Genomic DNA, 23,778 nt, shown 5'->3' with positions numbered 1-23,778 from the left:
ATATAACAAGAAAAAAATAATAGAAAATATTATTAATGTGAAGCAAAAATTTTTTTAATGTTAAAAATTCTAAATCTTTTTTTCAATTTTGAGTAAAAAAAAAAGATTTAAATTAGAAAAATAATATAAAGATATATAAAGAAAATATATAAACTATTCTTTAAAAGATATATATAAAATATTTTTTGTTGACAAAAAAAAGATGTCTTTTTTTGATCAATCTTTTTATTGAAATTATTCAATTTTTACATAAAAATAAACCGGTAATTGAAATCTAAAAACTTTAACGTTTTTTTTTTTAAATTAAAAAAGAACATTTCGTTATAAGACAAAAACAAATAGTTAATAACAAAACACAAAAATTGAAAGTTGAAAAATTACAAGAAAAAACTTAGATTTATTTCTTAATTATATTTATAAGTAATATATACATCCCAATATAATATATTGCTAGATAATGAAATTTTTTCAAGACTAATGAAGCCGATGGATCAATAAATGTTGTGCTGTTTAAACGTATCTAAACACACTTTTCGTTACAAGAATAAGAAATACAAAAACAGTTGGGGTAATGTTATAATGTTGGAAAAATTAGGTCAATTATGTCAATTCAACATGTTTTCATTATCAGTAAAGCGGGTTCTTTAATCTATTCATGGGAGAACAAAGCTAATGAATCAATAAGTGTTGAAAAAACATATGAATGGCCATTAGATATTAAATTAAACTATATAGATCAAAAAGCTACAGTGGTATTTGGTGAAAATGACAAAATAAAGTTACGATATACAATTTCAGCCATCAATAAATTGAATATTGTTAATGGGAAATTTATTGAAAATGATGAAGAAAAAGATATACTTGAATATTTAGCCGATGAAAAAAATTATCCTTTAACGTTAACTTTTAATTCACCTCAATTAACAGCTAATGAAAAAATCATTTTATCTTCTATGTTTCATTCATTATATACAATAGCAGCACAAGTTGCACCGACACCAAAAAGTTATGGTATTGAATGTCTAGAGACAACTCAATTTAAGTAAGTTTTAAAGATACAAATATTTTTATTTATTTTTTTAGATTACATTGTTTTCAATCATTAACTGGAGTAAAATTTATTGCTGTTGTTTCAGAATCATTTACACAATCAGTTGATGGTTTATTGAGAAAAATTTATGAAATATATGCAGATTTTGCTTTGAAAGATCCTTTTTATGCTATTGATATGCCTATACGTTGTGAAAAATTTGATGATGCATTAAATACAACTTTGGAAAAATATGAAAATACGAGTGCTGTGACAATATAAATAATATATTTATTTGATGTTTAATTATAAATAAATTTTTATTTAATTTTTTAAAAAGATGGTTTACCCATATTTATTTTAAAAAAAATTTTCCAATGTACTAGTTTTTTCTAGGTATGGTTAATGAGGTAAATGTTCTTTCAAAAATATCAGGTGCAACTGGATATATGATTATAAATGATGGTGAATTGATTCGTAGTGGTGGTGATTTAGAAGGCGATGTAGAAAAGGCTGAAATTATTATAAAATTATTAAGTACATGTTCTGGACACCATTTAACGGCAATAAATGAAAAATGGAATTGTCTTACAATAGAATTTGAAAATGTTTTATATGGTATAACTGTATCTTCATCTATGAAACATACAGTTGTTATTAGAAAAAGTATTGATACTTAGTTATTAGTTTCCTTTCCCTTAGGCAAAGTTGCTAAAAAGCGATAAACAACTTACTAAATAAAAAAAAAAACTTTTTTTTCTATTGTAAATATATTCCTGTAAATTGTTTAAAATTAAAAATTCATTATAAATAAAATTTGTCAAAGGTTTAATAGATTATTAGGATTAGCATAAATATTTATGTCAGAAGATAGAAAGGTGTCTATTATTTTAAATATTTTTTATGTACTGTAACAATTTAACTAAATAAAATTTTAATTTGAAAATTTCATTGAATTCAAATAAATAATATAAAGATAAATATAATTATCCATGGTGTTATTAAAAAGTTGATCGTTTTCTAAATTATAAATAGTCTAATAAAGTTTACTATTGAGTTTTAATTAGACATTTGATTTGGTTAAATCTTTTATGAAGTTATTGTACGATAAATCAATGGTTGAGTTAGGAGACATGTTTAATGGTGTACTGGTTTTAGGATTTTCATTGAAATTTTTTTCTTTAAATATAAAAGAATAAACATATATTCCTGCTAAGAATCCACTTGTAAAAAGCATCATTGTTTTAAAATTATCATTTTTAAATAAATTAATAACAACAGAATATTGTTGACAATTCAATAATTTACACATTTGATTAATAAAGAATTTCATACTTTAATGTTTTATTAAAAAAATGAATTACAATAAATTTAAATTTTATTATTAAAAATAAAATTTTATACTGAAAAATAAGAAAAACAAAGACTTCTAATGGCATTTATTATATGATTAAAAGAAGATAGCCAAAAAAATTATTAATTATATGTTATGGCTTTTCAAAGCACTCATCTGCTAGCATGTTTAATGTTTGATATTGTGGATCAGCTGAACCAGCAATTCCACATACTTTAGGTTTTTGTGGCGTTGTAGGAACAACTACTGGTGTAGAAAATTCTTTTAAACTAGATGAACCGTTCTTTGTGTCTGTTTTCGTTTCTGTTTTTGTATCCGTTTTTGTTTCTGTTTTTGGAGATTCTGCCAATTTCTCTCCAGTTTTATCAAAACAATCATCTAGAAGACCATTTAAAGTCATATAATTTGGGTCCCTTTTTTGTGCAAATTTGTCTTGATTCTCGGGAAGTTTAAATTTATCAATTGATTTAATATTTAATTTTTTTTCATTGTTATTGGTTCCATTGTCAGGTTTAATTTCATTTGTAGCTGTTTTCTTCTTTCCGTTTACCTCTTTTAATGATAAACCATTTTCCTTCGCTTTAGTTATAGAAGGAATTGTCTTTCCTGTAGCAGTTGTTTCATTTGCTTTCGAACATTTGACAAGTGATAAAAGAATTGAAGAAGCAGCACAAGTACATGTTAATAATTCATAAAGCATTGTTATATTTTTTCTTGTATATACTAAATTAATTAAAGCATAAAAATATTTTTAAAAATTCTAATATAATTAAAATATCTATAAATTGTTAATTTTAATTTTGTATTTACTATAAATGATTTTTATTGATAATGTTAATTAATATTTTTACATTTCAAAAAAAATGTTTTATTTAAATTTTATATAAAAAATTTTTATATAGATTTTCTGATAATGTAAAAGTGTTAACAAAGTAATAATAGGAAATATATAATATTTATCGGTAAATTAAATACTTCCGTTTGTTATAAAAAAAAATATTTTGATTAATTAGAAAATTAACAAATAATTACGTTTTACTAAGTTATTGTTTTAATAGTTTGGTAAATGTTAGATTGTCTAACATGAAATGCAGCTTTTTATTTCAAAAAAATTTAAAACAATTATAATTTACTGATAAATAAAGGTTTTTATTTAAAATATGGATCGTTGGATAGAACACATTGTTGTTAACAAGATAGAATTTTATTTCATTCATCAGAATAAAAATTAAACTCTATAGAAACGATAAAGTTTTTTAAAACTTTCTTCTTCAAAAAAATTTTCAGATACTTGAAAAGATTTAAATTTATTGAAACAAAATCTGGGGAATAAAGTAAGTGAAGAAAAGTTTCAATATTATTATTTTGAGCACAATAAAAATTAATGTAAAAAAATATTTTTTTCAACTTTATCATTATTTATGTGTTTTTTTTGGTAAATCAAAGTCTGAAGAACCAAAAAAAGTGATTTACTCTTTTTAACTGTAAATAAAAAGTTGAAAAAAATTAGTTGAAAATGGGTATTTAAAAAAACTGCATTTTTTTGAGGAAACCTAATAGTATTTGGATAATTTTTGATATTCTACAGAAAAATATTTTTTTAATTATATATTATTTTAATTAATTTTGTAATATTTAATCTTATGATATTTTTTAATAGGAATTTTGTCGTTAATTAATACTAACTAATTAATATGAAGTACAATTAATTCAATGATAAAAAAAAACGTCAATAATTTTTGGTCTTTATAAGTTAAAAAGCAATAAATGCATATTTAAAAAATTATTAATTTAAATTTTTTATTATTAAATATTTTTTTTATATAATTTTATGGCAATTTACTTTGGAATTTTTAATAAAAACGATTATGTATATTTGGAAGTAAACTTTTTCTATAATTTGTTACTATTTTTTCTTGGAATTGTTACAACATTATTTAATTTATTTCAGTTTTTTGTGATCATAAAAAATAATTTATGGAAGATATCTCTTTATTATTCTCTTACTACATATATTTCATTTATTGGAGTATTTATTGGTACTAGAAACACTATTTTTGGTATTCTAAACATGATTTTTATTAGTCCAAATGTGACTGTTTATGATCCTCCAACATATTGTCAAATTAAGGCACTGTTTGATGGATTTATATCACGAGGATATTGTATTTCTGTTCTTACTAAAATTACTCTTATTATCACTATGGTAAATTTTCCAGTTTTTTATAAAAATAAGATTGAAAGCACTTCCGCTGTGAAAATAGTATGGATTTTTTTTTTCATTTTATCAATTTGTAATGGATTAATAATGCTTTTTTTAAGTTTTGAAAAACATGAATATATTTTTTGTAGTGTTTTCAGAATTACAAATATAAATAATTCGTTAGGTGATTTTATAGAATTTATTATTATGCTTATAATAATGTTTCCAGCACAATTAACGACAATTTTATCAATTAAAACAATGCAAAAGAAAACTTTGAAAAGAGGAATCATATCAGTTATATTATATACATATTGTATTTTTATATTAGTTTGGTGTTTTCCAAATATATTACACTATTTATCAAATTTGCTTAATATAAGAAGCGATATAGTTAATAGTTTCAATGATTTAAATATTCTTATGGTATGTGTAACAGCATTTCTAGAACTTCCATTTAATTACTATAAAAATAGAAGATTTAAAAAATATTCTCAAAAATATATCTCTTTTTTTTTCAAAAACCTCATATTACTACGTGAAAATTTATGCAGTTTATAACATATAAATATTAAACTCCTCCTTTTATTATAAAAAATATAAATTTTATTTCGTAATTTTAATTATAATAAATTTAAAAAAAAATGATTATTAAAAAATGCCTTGCATATAATACTTTTAAAGATTATTTTCATATGAAACAACCTAAATAAAAATAATTAAAAAATCTATTTAAACATAAAAAACGTTATAAACTAAACTTATATATTTAATGATAATATTTATATAATCTATAATGGCAATAAGTTTTACTTTTTTAAACTCAAAAAATGAAATATATGTAAATATAAACTTTTTCTATAATTTTTTACTATTTATTTTTGGTATTATAACATCAATTTGTAATATAATTTACCTTGGTATTATTTTAAAGAAGAAACTTTATGAAACATCAATTCATTACACATTAACATCATGTATTATTGTTACTGGTATAATGATTGGTATAAGAAATTTTATTACAGCATTAGAAAATTTTATAACATTGTCTCCTGAAAACTACAAATTTAGTGATATTTTTTGTACAATTAGAAGTTTAAGTGTTGGTTTTTTAATTCACACATATGATACTTTTATTATTTTAAGGTCAATTGTTTTTATTCTAATGATTTTATTTCCTATTTTTTATAGAAATCAAATTGATTCATATAAAACTCTTGGCTTAAGTATTATTTTTGCTTTGATAGTCAATATAACAACATTATCTTTTGTATTAATATCTAATAATAATAAAGAACTATTTTTTTGTAATATTTTTGCCATAGCAAGTGAAATTTATAAAATATATTTTTTCATGAAATTTGGTACTATTATTATTGTTATAATTTTTATTGAATATTTTGCTTTAATTAAAATTGAGAATTTTAATGATTCAAATAATATGCATGAAAAAATATCTCAATTGATGGTATATACAAATATTTTATTTGTTATAACATGGGGTATACCAATGACAGCAATATTTGTTTCATATCTATTAAATTTTTCAGATGAAATTATAGGATTGTTATTTGATATACAAATACTAGTTGTCAATGTGTCAGCTTTATCCGAATTACCATTTGCCATATGGAAAAATAAAGATATAAGAAATTTTTTTATCAAAAAAAACAATATAAATTAATAAATATTTGTAAAAAAAAATTAAATAATAACATTAAATTTTCGATCAATAAAAAAATAAAACGATGTTTAATTTTTTTAAACTTTTTAAAATAATATTACTACTAATTTTTTTAAAAATTAATCTCATTAAAAGAATTTTTTTATTGAAAATAACTATATTTGACAATATATAATTGATTTTTTTCTTTAACTAAAATAAGTGTATAATTTTTATTACAAATTAAAATGTTTTAAGCAAAATTAAATTATAATTTATAAAAAAAATTATATAAATAGTATAAAATATTTTTAAATAAAATTTATTACTATGATAGACTTTATTCCAAAAATATTCCTTTGACACGTCAATTTAAAAAAGTATTATTTATAAGTTTCATTTTGATAAACATCATCATCATTGTTGTAGAATGACAAATATTATAACTAAAAAGGAAATGACGTCTTTTCAGGACATGCTTGAAGTGATAAATCAAAATTATCAAATATTATGTGAAAAATATGATACTGTTTCGGTAGGACGATTCACCCAAAATGTCATCTAATTTTTCTATTAATTCAGGATAATTATTATTTAAAAACTGAAACAATAAAAGAAACATTACCTAAAATTCAAAATGATATAATAACACTTGATAGGTTAAAAGAAAAAGTCAAACAAATTAAAGAGAATGAGGAAACTATGATGTATGATTTTTTATCAGCAATAGAACGAAAATCTGAAATTAAAGAACAATATAAAAAAGTGCTAGAATGTAAAAAAATATTGTCTGATGTTAAAGAAAAATATATGATAAAAGAAATAGAAAAAACAATACTTGAATTATTAACATTTAAAAATTATGATGGTATAATAAAAAAAATCCAAGAAAATAGAGATTTTATTATGTCTATGAAATCATACAGAGATACATTAGTTGAAAAATTTAAAAAAATTTGTGTTAATCTATTAAATCATATAGAGTTTCCTTTTGATGAAGAAATAGACATAGATTTTCATCGAAAAACCATAGATGAAATTAAATCAAATATGATAGTAATTAATATGTTATTTGAGGAATGTGAAGATAAACCTTTCATTCTTGAAATGTTATTATCTATGATAAATGAAAGATATAATCTTCATTTTAATAGTAAATCTTTGACGAATAATCCTGCCAAACCAGAATTACTTTTGACAGCTCTCAATAATTGGTATACTTCTAATATTGGTTTAATTAGCAAACTGATTTGTCCTATACTTAAGAAAGATATTTCATGGATAGATGGCAAATTTAAAGATATGTTATTATCATTATGTATTGATAAGATTAATGATTGGTTAAGAAAAGATAAAGTAATGAATGATCCAGAATTGTTAGGACATTTACTAGATTCAGTATTATTTTCAGTAAATGAAGTAGAAGGTTTATATTCATTAAATGAAGGATCAACAAAAAGTCTTTTATCAATATTTTATGATGATGAAGATATTCTTGAAAGATGGCTTTGCATAGAAAAACAAACACTAAAAATAGTTTTAAATAAATTTCTTGATTCTTTATTCAATAATAAAGAGCTAGAAAATTTTGTTGAATGTAAGGAGTACTCAACAAACGTCTCAGATATACTTTTTGTTATTCAAAGCTCATGTCAAAGATATGAAATGATAAAAAAAGTTGAGGTCAAAAAACTTTTTATACAACAAATTCTTGAAGGATTATTTTTGTTTAAAAATGATTTATTGGACATTGAAAGTAGTCAGGAGTATGCTGTCTGTAATGTTGGAATAAAAATTACAAATATTCTTATAAAAATTCATTCACTTTTAAAAGAAATGGAATTGTATCTTTTTAATGAAAATGAAGAAATTTTTACATTTGAAATTAATATTTTAGGAGATAAAATAACATATGATAAAATATTGTATAGTTTTAAAGAAGTATGGTTAAAATTAATAGATAGTCAATGTAATGAATTATTAAAAAGTTTGGACAAATATTTTATTCCATATACAAATGAAAGATGGCATGGGATGACTAGAAATTTTATGAATAATATGAATACTGTTAATCAAGAGATAACAGAATCATTTTTACATTTTATTTATCAATTAAGAAATACATATCTTAAAATGGAAACAATGTATCCATCAAAATGGTTAGAAATAATTGTAGATAAAATGAATCATAAATTATTTTTAAAAATAATAGATGATTTTATTATGAAAAAAAATTTTAATGAATATGGTGCTAAACAAGTTATTTTTGATATTAAAAATGGTCTTTTTACTATGTTAAATGATATCTTTATTCACAATGATCAATATGGTTTATTTAAAGATAGTATTTTATGTAATAGCCATTATATTAAATTATTAGATTATCTTAATCTTTTGTCAATGCATCCAGCAGTTGGATTATTATTGAAAGATGCAGCAAAAGACAATCCTGATGAAATTTTAATACCAAAACTTGAAGAATTTAATTTTATTGGTATTATTACAAGAGAAGAAATTTTAAAAATCCTAGATAGAAAGTGTGATCTTTTATCTTAGTTTATTTATTACTTTTTCTACATGGATTTTTTTTTTATATATCTAGATCATTAAATAATAAACTTTCATTTTTAATTTCCCATATTATTTTTTAAAATATATATTATTATTTTTTTATTATTTAATAATATAATTTTCATAACTATTTTGTTTTATTATATAATATAATATGATCATTATTATTTCCAGATAATATTTACAATACATATCAAAAAAGATGTGATGTAGTAGTATAAAATTGCACTTTAAATAAATTGTTTTTTTCTCATTGCACTTTATTCGAAAAAAATTATTTTTATATAAAATGAACACTTAACATGTCATTATTTCCTTTGTATTTCAATCAACTAAAGAATAGCAATGTTCATAGTATAAAAAGGGGGAGAGTTGTAATATACCAATTAATTCTTACATTAGCTATTCCAATTAAGAGATAGTTTTTTTTTTCTTTTTTTTTATTAAATTGATATTTTCTTTTTTAGTTTGATTGATATAACTTTTTTTATACTAATAGGATGTCTCGTAAAATATTTGATCCTAACATTGATGGAAATTGGGAATTTCTAAAGATGAATGTTGATAATTCTTGTGACATTGAAAAAAAAATGTTATTATCTTCAAAATATGAAGATACTGTATTCATTTGTAGTGATGGACAGTACTTTGCTAATAAATTTACCATTTGCAAGTATAGTTCAAGAATAAGAAAATTAGTTTTAGAGAGTGACAAAACTATTGGTATGTCAAAATTGTTTTTGATCTTTTAATTTAGATTAATTTTTTATATAACTTTTATAGATAGTATTCATTTACCTGATATAACTGGACAAGATTTTTTTCTTTTCAGACATTTTGTTTATACGAAGAGTTTATATCCAGTTGATAAAATGTCTCATTACTATGATGTATCTTTTATTTTTGAGTCCCAAGAATTAATGGTAAAATTACATTTCCCCACAATTAAATATTTAATTTTTTTTCTTTTATTTTAGAAAACATTTTTTAGATATATATCTATTGATAATGGAAATTTAACAGAATTGTTGGAATTTCTTAGATTTCAATATATTACAAAAGATTCAAATGTATTAAATGCCTTGTTAACTTATAGAAAAATATCTCTTGAAAAATTACGGATCTCAAGAATTTTAATGTTAATGGATATGGAAGAATTGACAAAATTTAATATTGCTGCTATTATTGGTTCATGGGGTGCTTTGGAAGCTTTTACATTCATTGAATGTTGGATTTCACATTTAAAGGAGAAACGTAATGGTTACAAAAACTACCTGTATAGTTGTGTTGATCTATCGTCATTTGATCTAAAATATTCTGGAACTATTCCTTACAGAATTTTTACAGAAATTGTCAAACATTGTAATCAACCCGAACAAATAGAATATGTTAAAAAAATTTATGAACATAGGCAAAAAGATATACTTAGTCGTAGAAGTCACAAAAATACAATAGATTATAGATCATTTGATATTGAATTTTGGAGAAAACAAAATATTAAAAAGTTAACTCAAGAGTGTGGTGATGTTAATTGGTTTAAAATTGTTTATAATTGGTTTAATTATAATCAAGAGAATAATGTTCAGTATCTTGTTGAAATGCTACAACATATAGATTTTTCTCAAATTGATTCTTCATTTTTAACTACATGGGTAACTGAAAACAAAGTTATTTCTAGGAAAAAAAGTATTTTCAAATTTTTTAAACCTTATATTACTGAAATGGTTACCGAAATTGATGATGAAAAACTTAGAGATGAGATTAGGATATTTGATTCTATATATCATTTACCTGATACACCAATGTCAATGTCATCTTCAGGAAATTTTTCAATTTATAATCCTGATATGGAACGAAATATAGATGATATATCAAATCTAAATAGTACTAATATTGATTCTTTAAATAATGAAGTAGTACTTTCATCAATAGAAGATACTCCATTATCACAAGAAGGAGATACTTTATCATATGGTGGAACATCAGAAAAAAATTTTCATGGAGAATGTGTATTAAATGATAATAATAGTAGTAATTTAAATGTAATTTCAAGACGTAGCTCCTATGAAACATTGAATACAGTTGATGAAATAGATTTTTCCAGTACAGATGATGTTTTTCAGAAAAGTGATAAATTAAATAATACAAAAGGAATCAATACTCCTCCAAAGACACCTTTATCTCGAAGACTAGAAAATATTGTTCCTAGTAATTATTTATTTAAAAAAAAGAATTATCATGAGAATAGTAAATTAGTAGCAACAGAAAAATTACCATCATACTCACTTACAAGTCATAGAAATGTTAGAAATAAAAGATTATTAAGAGGAAGATTATCATCTTTAGAGGATTATGATGAAATACCAAATGAAATAAACTATAATGTAAACATTGTCATGATAGGTGGAGTTTCTGGAATCAGTAAAGGTGAACTTAAACCAGCTCGTAATTTATTTTATAGTAGCAAAGATAATGAATATGAATATTTTCCAGAACTTAATCGAGATAGAACATTAACAAAAATAGCTGAATATGAGGGATATTTATTTGCTGTTGGGGGAAAAATATATGTTAATGGAAAGTGGGATTCTGCTCTTGAATTTTGTCGATATGATAAAGTTAATGGATATTGGATTGAAATGGATACCTGTTTAGAATCTCCTCGTTATGACCATGATGTTTCTGTTATTGATGATAAAATGTTTATTGTTGGTGGTAATAATTTTAAAAAGGATAAATATTCTATAATTGGATATGACTTTCCAAGTGAAAAGTTTTTTAAAATAGAAAATACCGTAAATGATTATATTTATCAACACAGTAACATTGTTAAAAGTAATATAATATATGTTGTTGGAGGATATAACCATGGTCAATCACGTCTAATGCATCGTTTTGATCCACGTATTGGAAAATTAGAAACTTTATCATTTCCATCATCTCCACATCTTTATTCCTCTACTGTTCTTCATGGTGAAAGAATTTATTGTATTGGTGGAAAACAAAATACTAAAGATACATCATTACCTTTTCATCATAATGAAGTTTATGATATTCGTTCAAATAAGTGGATTCATATGACACCTATGCCAACATCACGTTGTGGTTGTGGTGGTAGTGTAATTGGTAATGAAATATTTGTATTTGGTGGTGCTACTAAAAATGGTGGAACACTTAAAATTGTTGAAAAGTATAATATTTTTCAAGATAAATGGAAAACAGTAAAACCTATGAGTGAAGAGAGGGGATTTTTTGGTATACATACAATGGCATTTAATTAATTGTACTGATAAAACATAACTTCATAAAACACTTTTTCCTATCAAATTTAAAACTGAACATGGAATTATATGCCTTAACTCAAATAAACAGTATCAAATAAAAAAGTATATAGGATTGAGCTCAAGAAATAGTTATAAGATAATAGAAAATGATAACATAAATTTCTAAGTTTTTTTTATTGTAAAAAAAAATATTTATAAGAAAAATTATTTCATTAATAATCAACATAATTATATAAATAAAATAATGATTGATTTTTATTTTTAACAAATTTATAAAAAATAAATCAAATAGTATCTATTTTATAAAAACTTTATTGTTATTTTTTAAATAATATTTATATTGAAATAAATTTTAATAAAATTAATCCATCAAAAATTATATTATTTTATATTTTTAAAGTTTTATTCCATTAACATTTTCAAGTTTCATTTTTGACATTTCTACATATATATATCTAAATAGAAAAAATAGAGATTGGATGATTGTTATGATTGTAAAACCAACAAATAATCCTGTATGTCCACCTAATTCAGAAATAAATCTAGAGGCAGTTGTAATTAATACATCTTCATAAATATATTCTTGTAATTTTTCATAACTCATTTCAATATGAATTTTAGATGCATCAATATTTTTAATACCAGCTAAAGTATAACTATATGGTCTTGTAATAAGGTCTGTTATAACTTCTTCTCTTGTACATGCCTGATTACAATTATTTTCTGTTAATGTATATGTCATTATTTCTTCATAATTTTTAATAATAATTTTTGGTGAACATAATGGTAAATTTGTTTTATTATTCATTAAATAAAAAAATGTACAATTAAATTTTTCATGTAATTTTTGTCTTATCCATTTATTACTATAACATACATATATTCCTTCATAATTTTTATCATTATTACATTTATCATGAAGATAAAGTAATTTATAAATTTTTTTAGTAAATCTAAATCTATTCCAATCTCTAGAACTAACATAAAATCTTGGAAATAATGTTAAACTTCCACTTTTAGGATTATTATATAAAACAATTTGTTCTTGAGTGTTATTATTTTTTAAAAATATACTTGGTAAAGTTTTAAGAACTAATCTTAATTTACTAACTTCATCAGGAGCATGTTGGTAAAAATTTTTTAATTGATAACATTTACCACGCATTAATATAAATGTTGGTTGAAATAATTCACAACAGTCAAGTACTTTATCTCCAGATAGACATTCTTCAAAAAACTTTAAAAAAAATATTATGTCATATTATATAATATAATACTTACATCTTTACAAGTAAAATTTTCTTCATCAAAAATGTATAAATAAAAATTTTTTAAATTACCAAAATAATTTATAATATCTTGTAATATATTATCAAGATTATCTAATTCATTACTATGAAAATTTTTGGCAAATTTATTATAATTATCAAATCCACCTCCAGTTACCGTATAAATAATTAAATCATTTATAGTCTTGTCATCCAAATCATTTCTAATGTTTTGAATTTTTTTTTTAATATTTACATAATTAAAAGTATCTGAAAATTTAGGACATATATTTATACCATGATATAAAATTTTTTCTTTTCTTCTAATTGTATTTAATGTAACAGTTTTATTTTCAAAAAATTCATTTATTGTTATAATAGTTAAATAAATTGATACAAAAACTGCTATAATAAGAAATATTAACCAAATTATTTTAAATTTTTTGGTTTTTATCATAACAATAAATTCAAGTCCATGAAGCATTTCTGTCCATGATTTTCTTGATATGTCTGATGATGTTTTTAATGACAATATATCATAACTAAATAAATTATTTTTGTTTTTTTTTAAATATTATTTACAACTTACGCATCAACTCCATTAATTATAACTTTTCTTCTCCATGAAAAACTTTTTTGAAAATCATTGTCACAATTATTATTCATGTTGTAAATGATATAATGATATTATTTATTAATAAGAAATTTTATTTATTAATATATTTTGTCTAGTCTCTTATTACCAAATATATATGTAAACAAGTATATATTAGAAATAATATGATATTGTTTATATTTTTTAATTAATATTATTATTACAAAATATACATTGATATTTAAATATTATGTTAATAGAAAGGATAAAACTTTTAAGTTTTTATATAAAACATTGAATAAATAACTTTCTTTTTTTTTAAATTATAAAAACTGGTAACAATTGTAAAATAAGTTTAATTATATCTTTTTCAATTTATTTTAAATCATAAATTTAAAAAAAAAATAAAAACTTTTGTTATATATTTATGTAGATAATACAATACTATTATAAAAAGACAAATATTTACAATACAACATAATAAATGATAAATAATTAGCATTAACAATCTTTATATTAATTATACAATTACCCTTTAATTTAATTTTTTTTTTAATTTCTGAGGAATGATATTATGTATGATAAGTGTAATCATTTTATCTACCATTTCTCCATATTTCTCGTTGTTGATTTTGTTGATTTGTTGTATATGAATTTATATTATTACTTGGAATGGTATTTATTTGATTATAATTATGATAGTACTGATTTGGTTGATAATTATTAGTATATCCTGTCCATTGTTGATATTGATTAACTTGAGGTTTATATTGATTTTGATAACCATTATTATATGGTACATTTAATTGATGATTATATCCTTGTGAAGATGTTTTTCCACTTTCTTTATTATAATTTAATCCATTATAATAATTTTGAGGTAATCTATTTATTTGATTATTATTATAATTATTATTTTGATATGGTAATGGTTGCCTATTATTTATATTTTGTTGATAAGGTACATTAACATTTGAAATAGTTTTTAATGGCATTTGACTATTAGAATTAAAAGTTGTAGCACCATTAAATCTAACAAAATTGCCATTTTGTACATTATTAAATGATTGTTTATTTTTTTCATTAATTATATTTGACTGTCCTATATGACTATTTTTATTTATTTGTTTTAATGTAAAATTTTCTGGATTTGGTTTAAATGTTTCCTGTTGAAATACTCTTCCATTTTTATTTATATAATTAATATTAGGTAATTGATGATTTGTTATCTCATTTTGTGAATTAGATATTTTAATATTATTACCATGATTTATTGGTATTGTTGCTGTAAATATTCTTTTTGGTGTTTTTTTAACACTCTCAATTGGTACACCACCTTGTGGGTCTTTATACATTGATGATTCAGGTTTCACAAGAATAATATGTGGTTTTTCAACAATTTGACTTTTAATTGTAGTTGTTGTTAAAAATTTATTATTTTCAATTATCTCTCCAGGTTTATTATTATCAGATTTTATTGCTTGTGATAATGGAATTGGAAATATTTTTTCTGAATCTGGTAATGGTGTTGTTGAGATAAGTTTTATTAATGTAACATGTTTAGGATTTAATGATGTCATTTTTTGTAAAATAGTTGTCCTTCTTCCAAGTGACCTCTTAGTTTCTTCAATGATTCTTCTTCTTTCTTCAGATTCATTTCTTTCCTCACTTGTGTAATCCTCTTCAGTAGTAGTTGTTGGTTTTTGTGTTGATGTTGTAGATTTTTGTGTAGTTGTTGGTATAGTTGTTATTTTAATGTCATCTTTCTTATTTTTGTTTGTATTTTTGATTAACTAAATATATTTAAATTATTATGATTATAAATTGAAAATTACCTGTTTTTCAATCTCTTCAAATTCACTCTCCTTTAAATTACTTTGCTTTAAAATTTTCATTAATTTTTTTATAGTTTTTATATTTTCTTCATCAATATCACTATCTTCTTCTGATTTTTTACTTTTAGATTTATTACTTTTAGAATTTGTTATACTTTTATTTTCATTTTTAATTAAATTTTCGTTTGATCCATCAATATTTTCACCATTATCTACATCAACTCTATTATTAATCTCTTCTTCATACTCTTCTTCCTTTTTATATCCACTTCCTGATTTATCTTTATCTTCTTCTTCTTCTTCTTCATACTCTTCAACATTATCTTCTTTGTCAACTTTTGTCAAATCAAGTTTTATTTTACTTGTTTTAGGATGTTCTGTTGTCTCTGTTATAACAATTTTTGAGCCATACTCACTAGGCAAGGTTGATTCAGTTGTTGTTTTATAATATGATGTGACAGTGCTTCCAAAACCATCTGTACCACCTAGTGATAATGGATTGACAATTCTTCCAGAATTAAATGCTGCTAATCTTTCTGTCATCATTCGATGATTTTTTGCTGCTTGTTCAACAACAACTGGAAACCATTGACTTTCTGCTGCCTGATTTGCGATACCAACACCAGTACCAGTTAATTGCATAGCAGTTTGTGCCAATTGATATAATGCTCCAAGATTACCAATAGCATTAGCAGCCCCAGCTCCAGCTGCAGCAGCATTACCAATAGCTGCACCATTTCCTGCACCACCTAAAATACTAGTAACTAAAGAAGCTATCTCTGCAATTTGACAATATACATCAGGTGGATGTACATGAAATAAGAGTATTGTAATAAAAGTAATTATTAAAATTGACCTGGTCATATTTCTGAAATTTTATCATAAAAGTTTGTAATAAAATATTTATTTAAATATTAGTAAGAAAAAAAATTAACTATTATAAAAATTTTTATATTAATAAGTAAAAATATTTATATTTTGATAAAATTTAATATAAATATTTACTAGAAAATATAAGATATTTTTAATTAATATAGTATATTAAGTAATATAAGAAATTATAGATATAATTATATTATAAAAATTTATTCATGTTAAAAAAAAAATTATATTTTTCATTAATAATAATTATTATTATTACTATTATGTATATTAATATATATATATATATATACATATATATATCTATGTTACTTTAAGATAATTTTATATATATAAATATCCTTAATAGTTAGAAATTATAAGGGTAAAATATTTTATTAAATAAAGTAAAGTGAAAAATGTTATAAAAATTAATGTATGAGTATACATATTATAATACTTTTATTATATAAATACTCATCTTTTTAAGTTTTTTTTTTTTTAAAAAAGGTTATATTATTTCTAATTTTAAAAATAATTAAAAGAACAAAATTTTTTTTAACTATCTTGTTCTTATTTTTATGTAATAAGTAGAACGGTTTTACTATTCTTTAAAACAAGTTGAAAATTTGAATAATTAATTAATTAGTATATATTTTTATAATTAGCAAGTTTTTTTACTTTCTAGAAATTTGTAAACTTTTTTTTTTTTTTCAAATCAAAGTAAATATTTATACAATAATTTAGACGTTTCAATTAATACTTATTCATGACAATTTATATATAAAGAAAAAATATAACTAACAATAAAGTCAAAAGATAGATGATTTTTTAAAATAATCTAAGATATAAATATGAAGATTTACATTCCCAGAGGCAAAACAAGTTTTTGGATATTTTTTATAGATTTGCAAGGATAGCATAAAACTTAATACATTAAGTAATAGGTGGGATTTGAGGTGGACAATCAATTACATTTTCTATTTATATATATATCTTTTTAAATTTTCTCTTTTTATATGTTTCATGTATTAAATTTTAAATATAATAAAATAATAAAAAAAAGTATATAATTTATTATATATTATATTTTTTTTTTCAGACAATTATTTTATCTATTATACATAAATTATCTCATGCTTAGTTGAAAGTCTCTTTAAATATTTTTTTTCGGGGATATTAAATAACAAAACACAATTTCCCATATAGCTTTTAAGTTCCTTATAAAGAATGTAAAATATTTAAATATGATGTATAAAATTATTTTATTAATTTATTACATAAAAAAAAAAAATATATATATATAAGTTTATTTATAAATATATTTATTTTTATAAAAAAACAATTACATTAATTGTTATTAAGAAATATTGTCTTACTTCCATTTAATATATGTTGTAATTTACAAAAATAGAATTAACAATACTCAAGTATTAAAAATATGACTAAAAAAATTTTTTTCGACATAAATACATTATTTTTTTTTTACATTATCTCGTGTAACTATAAAAATAGTTTAATTATGTAACACAATATTAATAATATTTAAAGAGATCTAATTATAAAATTGATTTTGATAAACTTTCTCTTCTTGTTTCATATTAAAACCCGCTTGTGGTATTTTTAATGGCAGTCTACTATTTTGATTTATATTAATTTTTGAATTAAAAGTAATTGAAACAGATTTTCTTGCATTATTTAAATTTGGTGAAGTTCCTTGAACATTCATTGTAGGTAATCCCCCAAATGAACCACTAAAATTATTTTCTTTCGTATTAAATCTAGTAAAACGTAAATTTTCCAATACTTTTTTTTTCTTCTATAAATAAATTTATTTTAATTTTTTTTTTTTAAATTAAATAATATTATATTGAAATTGATATAATTTTAACATACCTTTTCTCTTTCATTGTAACATGTCAAAGTGTCACTAATAGCGTTTCTAAATCTTTGTGATAAAAATGCATAAAGTATTGGGTTAATTGCACTGTTAACAAACATCAACAAAAAAGTTATTGGATGGAGAAGTGTCAAAAGACAATCTAAACATCGAGGTGCTATATTTCAAAAAAATTAATTTACTAAAAATATTAAATATCATAAACTTACAATTAACATCACGAAAAATGGACCAAGTTAAGTAAATATAACGAGGCATATTTAAAACAGCAAAAGATATTACGAGAAGTGCAACAAGTTTTATTACTCTTCTCCTAGTATCAAATGACTCGGATGTGATGTTTTTTGATGATGATCTTTCTAAATATTTTAAATAATTTTTAAAAAAATAAAAAAAATCTTTTGTACTTACTTTTTTCAATTCCTGTATTATTAGTACTAAATTTTTGACCATTTTTTTCAAGTAATGGAGTATTAAAATTATTCTTATGAATAATTGTTCCATCCTGGGCAGTTATAGAAATTTTAATATCTTTATATGGATAATTATCTCTACCATATTTTCTAGAAGACTTCATCATTATATGTCCAATTGATATATAAATTATTAATAATATTAATAAAGCAATAATATACCATACTATTAAATTTAATATAGATACAACTTTAAGAATATTAATATCAAATAACATAAAATGTTTTCTTGTACAAATTGCCATATGTATTCCTGTTTCAGGATCTTCATGTGATATATATTGAACAGCTATAAGATAAGGAAGATTCATAATTATACAAAATGTCCATACTAATGCTGTTGACATTAAAAGTACTCGAGATGTCATGATATCTTGAACAAGCATTGGCCTAACAACAGCAATAAATCGTTCCACTGATAAAAGAACCAATATTCCAGCAGAAAGATTTGGTATCATATTAACAAGATACAAATAACAATGGCACATTGTTTTACCAAATATCCATTGTGAATGTCCTGAGTGTAAAAAATGAAAACCTGTTTGAACAACACAAAATATTCCAACTAATAAATCTGCCACAGCTAAATTGCCCAACAAAAAATTAGTTATTGTTCGCATAGATTTTTTTGTTATTATAACTGTTAAAATTAATATATTTCCAATAACACAAAATAAAAAGACTATTATATAGGCTATAATTAGAAAGTTTCTTATTAGAGGTCTATCTAAAAGTGATTCTTCGTTTTCGTAGCTCTCCTCTCCCATTAACTGCCCTTCATTTGAAAAATTAATGTAATCAGGAGAGTAGGTTGGATTCAATGACGAATCCATGGTAAGATTCTATATTAAAAAAGAAATTATATCAATATATTTATTTTTTCAAAAAAAAAAAAAGAAAAATAGCTGAATATTATTAAAATTTAAAAAAATTATGTAAATAAAAAATTAAAATCTTCTTATGTCTTAAATAGCTATAATCTACTAGATACGTAGATATTATAACATAAGTCATTTTGTTACAGTTTATTCTATTAAATTCTATATTTTAATTTATAAATGTATAAAAAGTAAAATAAAAGAATATATATATACTAGATATATTATTATAAATATTTTAATAGTTATGTAATAATTAAATGATTAACTTATTGAGTTAAATATTAATATATATTAATAGGGATACATAATAAATTATTTTAATACATTTCCAAAATAATATAATTAATTATTAAAGAAAAAGCGGAAAAAAACTGTACAAAAAAAATTTTAAAAAATTACTTAATATTTCCTTTGTGATAAGGTAATCAAAAAAAGATATGAATTATAAATATGTTTTGCAAATGAATTGTAAAATATAAAAATTTTTTATAAAAAAAAAAAAATTGAGCTTTAATAATTAATGGATGACGAATTTATTATCAAAAATTTTTAAATGATATATTGTAAATAAAAGTATGTGTACTTTTCAAACAATTTTTTACTTTTTTTTATTAATAAATATTTATTAATATTAAATATTATTTTCTTATATAATATATTTATTAAAACTCCATATATAAAATGTTAAACTTTTTTTATTTTATTTATTTATAGTAGTAAAATAATAATAATAATATTTGTTAAACAATAATGAAGAATTAAATTTTTTCCCACTAAAACAAAGTTAATATCTTAAAAAAAATTAACACAACATAGATAAAAAATAAATGAGGAATGGTTAAAAAAAAATAACATTTAGATACATTTTATTATATTTTATTTTAGAGAAAAATTAATATTTTTTATTTTTCAATTCTTTTTTTTTTTTAATTTTAAAAATATATTTTACGATTTTGCATTCGTGAAATGAAATTTAATTTAATGACCACAAAAATATTTACAATATATGTATGTATAAAACAAAGAGTTTGTTTATATTTATTAATGTAGTTAAACATTTTTTAAACAAAAACATATTTTTTTTTTCTTATCCATCTTTTTCTTGATCTATTTTTATATGAAATATGGATAATTAATGACACTTGACAGTGATAAGGAAATACAGAAAAAAAAGATAGATAAATACTCAAGGGAAATAAATATATATGTATTTCATATCTAATTTTGATTGCAAATTTTTGCAAATTACATTTTTATATTGATAAAAAAAAATGTAATAGCAATTTGTTTTAATTGCAATTCAATTGTACGTAAATAAACTAAAATGTCTACATAAATTGAAGGTAAATAGGCATTTAAATATTCAACAAAAAAATTAGAACTTCAAAAATTTTTATAAATATTTATATTATATTTCATATAGTTCCTTTAACATTTTATAATTTATTGAAAATAATGTAAAATACCACGGTATATGAACTTTTCACGTAAAAATTTTTATATTATTCATTAAAAAAAAGTTTATTAGATATGTATATATATATATGAAAAATAATTTTTTTTTCTCTCATTTTAAAAAGGTAAAAATTATATAAATAATAAGTTCCTTGAAATAATGTTAAATTTGAAAGAAAAAAAAAAGTATAATCAAACATTGAAATGCTATTTTTTATCTTCTTAAATAAACAAACTAAATTATAATAAAAATGGTTTTATTATTTTATTAAAAAGGTGGAGTAATGAAAGAATATTAGAGAGAAATAACAATGAAGTAAATTATAGTGATTGCTTCACATAGTAATGCCTTTCATTGTTATACTTTAATTTCTTGCATTATATATCATCAAAGGGTCTTTTTTTTCTGAGTAATAATAAAGTAGAAATGAAGGTCTCCTTTCAATATAGTTACAAAATATGATAAAAGTAAGTAGTTGAAAATAGTATATAAAAAAAAAAGGATCCTGTTTCATTTCAAAAAATTCGACCACAAAATATTTGTACTATTTAATAAAATAGAAATAAAATATATATATATAAATTTAAGTTATAAAATGAATGCCTTATCTAGGAACTTGAAACCATCATGATTGAAATATATTTTGACATAAAAAATAATAACAAATATTTTAACAACATTTTAAGATATATTTTCAATAATATTGTTTTAAAGGGCAACATAAATCTAAATAGTACACAAATTTAAAAGTTTAAATTCATCCTTATTATTTATAATGATTATATATAATATACTGGCAAATATTTTTTTTCCAATATTAATAAGGGAAAAAATAATGAAATATTCTTTTTTTTTTTTTTAAAATGCTTTAGTAATATATTTACTTCAAAAAATGTAATAATTTCTATATATACTTTTTTGTCAAATTTATTATTAAAAAAAAAGAAGAAGTTTTACTCCTACGTTAATAATCTATATTAAAAATTAATATTACTATTATATATTAAAAAGAAAATTAATCTTAATTTAAACTTTATTTGTAATATAAAGTAAACTAAGCTTATAAAAATAGAAAAATATGTTATGATTATTATTTCTATCATATCACTACTTATAGATTATATTAAAAAAAAACTATCAAAAATCCCCTAAAAATATTCTACAGATTGAAAATAAAAAAAATATCATATTATAAAAAAATAGCTTATTATAAAAGTTTAAAGACCATATGGAAGATTAATATCAACCAATTTATAAGTAAATACGTTTTACAACATATATTTTTTACAATTATGATAAAATCTAGAAAATAATTTTTATATCAAAACAAGTTTAAAATAAAAAGAAACATTTTTTTTTACATAAAAAAAAATTTTTTTTTTACCAACTGTAAAATAGGTATAAATATTTTCTTTATAAAGTTTTTTTTTAAAAAACATATATATATCAAAAAATAAAAAATAAATTATATTGGCAGTTCAATCTGCAAATAAAAATTACTTTTTCAATTTAATTATTATTTATTTAGTAGATATAAAAATAACTTGTTAAAAGAAAAAAAATAAATTTATAAAAAAAATATTAAATAATTTATAAAAAAATATTAAATTTAAATTAATGTTTATGGAAAATTAACTTATGATATAATATTATATTAGTTGTAATCTTCTCCAATTGTTTTTTTAAGAAATGAAAAATAATATTTTTAATAAAATATTGATAAAAAAAATTAGTATTTTATAAATCTTTATATTTTATCTTAACACTATAGATATAATTAATTATATATTTTGTAAACAAAGCTATATATTTAAATACATTAATAAAAAATATTTTGGTATTCATTATTTTTTGTATAAATTAGAAAAAAAAAAAACCATATCAAAAGTTATGCTTCTTTATTATGTTTATTAGTATGAAATATTTTTATCATCTGTTTATTTAGAAAAAAAAAATGACTAATATATAGAATATTTTCATAATGTAAATTTATATTTTAGCACTTGAAGACATATCTGATATAAGAATTTTAAAAAAAAAATATGATTTTCAAACATTTAAAAGAGGTAATTCAAAAAGTTTAACATTAAAGATAATAACAAATATTGAAGAGGACACATTTTTAATAGAGTAATAACATAAAAAAAAATTTAAAAAAAAAGAAAAATTTGAAAGTAGTTGTCAAGAGTGTATTTAAAATTTTTTTTTTTTCTATACTAAAGTACTAACGATATTTTAAATAATTACATTAATAATTTTTATGAAAAAATTACATTTCTTTTACATTTTCCTCTTATCTTGATCAGTCAATAAAGTGACAAGAAAAAATTAATGCAAATTTATAATATATATATGTTAATAAAAAAAAAGAGCAAAAGTTATTATATCAATTATAATAAGAAAT

General features: G+C 20.6%; 8 protein-coding genes across 8 annotated transcripts; 4 read left to right on the top strand and 4 right to left on the bottom strand.

Moving 5' to 3' along the window:
• Nucleotides 1–602: 602 nt before the first annotated feature.
• SRAE_2000380000 (Trafficking protein particle complex subunit 4) lies at nucleotides 603–1,312 on the top strand (the record flags this gene model as incomplete). Its single annotated transcript, XM_024655037.1, has 2 exons — nucleotides 603–1,042; nucleotides 1,084–1,312. 2 exons carry the CDS (start codon nucleotides 603–605, stop codon nucleotides 1,310–1,312), a joined length of 669 nt encoding a protein of 222 aa, XP_024508349.1.
• A 116-nt stretch (nucleotides 1,313–1,428) lies between these two features.
• On the top strand, nucleotides 1,429–1,710 carry SRAE_2000379900 (Hypothetical protein; the record flags this gene model as incomplete). The annotated part of the gene is made up of 1 exon (XM_024655036.1): nucleotides 1,429–1,710. One exon carries the CDS (start codon nucleotides 1,429–1,431, stop codon nucleotides 1,708–1,710), a length of 282 nt encoding a protein of 93 aa, XP_024508348.1.
• Nucleotides 1,711–2,517: 807 nt separating this feature from the next.
• SRAE_2000379800 (Protein of unknown function DUF236 family-containing protein) lies at nucleotides 2,518–3,084 on the bottom strand (the record flags this gene model as incomplete). Its single annotated transcript, XM_024655035.1, has 1 exon — nucleotides 2,518–3,084. The coding sequence occupies one exon, from the start codon at nucleotides 3,082–3,084 to the stop codon at nucleotides 2,518–2,520; it is 567 nt and encodes a 188-aa protein (XP_024508347.1).
• Nucleotides 3,085–6,680: 3,596 nt separating this feature from the next.
• On the top strand, nucleotides 6,681–8,806 carry SRAE_2000379700 (RAD50-interacting protein 1; the record flags this gene model as incomplete). Its single annotated transcript, XM_024655034.1, has 2 exons — nucleotides 6,681–6,785; nucleotides 6,833–8,806. 2 exons carry the CDS (start codon nucleotides 6,681–6,683, stop codon nucleotides 8,804–8,806), a joined length of 2,079 nt encoding a protein of 692 aa, XP_024508346.1.
• Nucleotides 8,807–9,321: 515 nt separating this feature from the next.
• On the top strand, nucleotides 9,322–12,102 carry SRAE_2000379600 (Kelch-like protein diablo; the record flags this gene model as incomplete). Its single annotated transcript, XM_024655033.1, has 3 exons — nucleotides 9,322–9,544; nucleotides 9,605–9,744; nucleotides 9,799–12,102. The coding sequence occupies 3 exons, from the start codon at nucleotides 9,322–9,324 to the stop codon at nucleotides 12,100–12,102; spliced, it is 2,667 nt and encodes an 888-aa protein (XP_024508345.1).
• Nucleotides 12,103–12,499: 397 nt separating this feature from the next.
• SRAE_2000379500 (Na+ channel, amiloride-sensitive family-containing protein) lies at nucleotides 12,500–14,039 on the bottom strand (the record flags this gene model as incomplete). The annotated part of the gene is made up of 3 exons (XM_024655032.1): nucleotides 12,500–13,342; nucleotides 13,387–13,915; nucleotides 13,963–14,039. 3 exons carry the CDS (start codon nucleotides 14,037–14,039, stop codon nucleotides 12,500–12,502), a joined length of 1,449 nt encoding a protein of 482 aa, XP_024508344.1.
• A 525-nt stretch (nucleotides 14,040–14,564) lies between these two features.
• SRAE_2000379400 (Hypothetical protein) lies at nucleotides 14,565–16,667 on the bottom strand (the record flags this gene model as incomplete). The annotated part of the gene is made up of 2 exons (XM_024655031.1): nucleotides 14,565–15,761; nucleotides 15,804–16,667. The coding sequence occupies 2 exons, from the start codon at nucleotides 16,665–16,667 to the stop codon at nucleotides 14,565–14,567; spliced, it is 2,061 nt and encodes a 686-aa protein (XP_024508343.1).
• A 1,552-nt stretch (nucleotides 16,668–18,219) lies between these two features.
• Nucleotides 18,220–19,870, bottom strand: SRAE_2000379300 (Trissin receptor; the record flags this gene model as incomplete). The annotated part of the gene is made up of 4 exons (XM_024655030.1): nucleotides 18,220–18,483; nucleotides 18,561–18,721; nucleotides 18,774–18,923; nucleotides 18,976–19,870. 4 exons carry the CDS (start codon nucleotides 19,868–19,870, stop codon nucleotides 18,220–18,222), a joined length of 1,470 nt encoding a protein of 489 aa, XP_024508342.1.
• Between the last annotated feature and the right edge of the window lie 3,908 nt (nucleotides 19,871–23,778).

The sequence above is a fragment of the Strongyloides ratti genome (assembly GCF_001040885.1).
Source record: "Strongyloides ratti genome assembly S_ratti_ED321, chromosome : 2".
NCBI lineage: Eukaryota > Metazoa > Nematoda > Chromadorea > Rhabditida > Strongyloididae > Strongyloides > Strongyloides ratti.
Note: the sequence above shows the minus strand (reverse complement) of the source record. Positions and strands in the feature narration are given on the sequence as shown.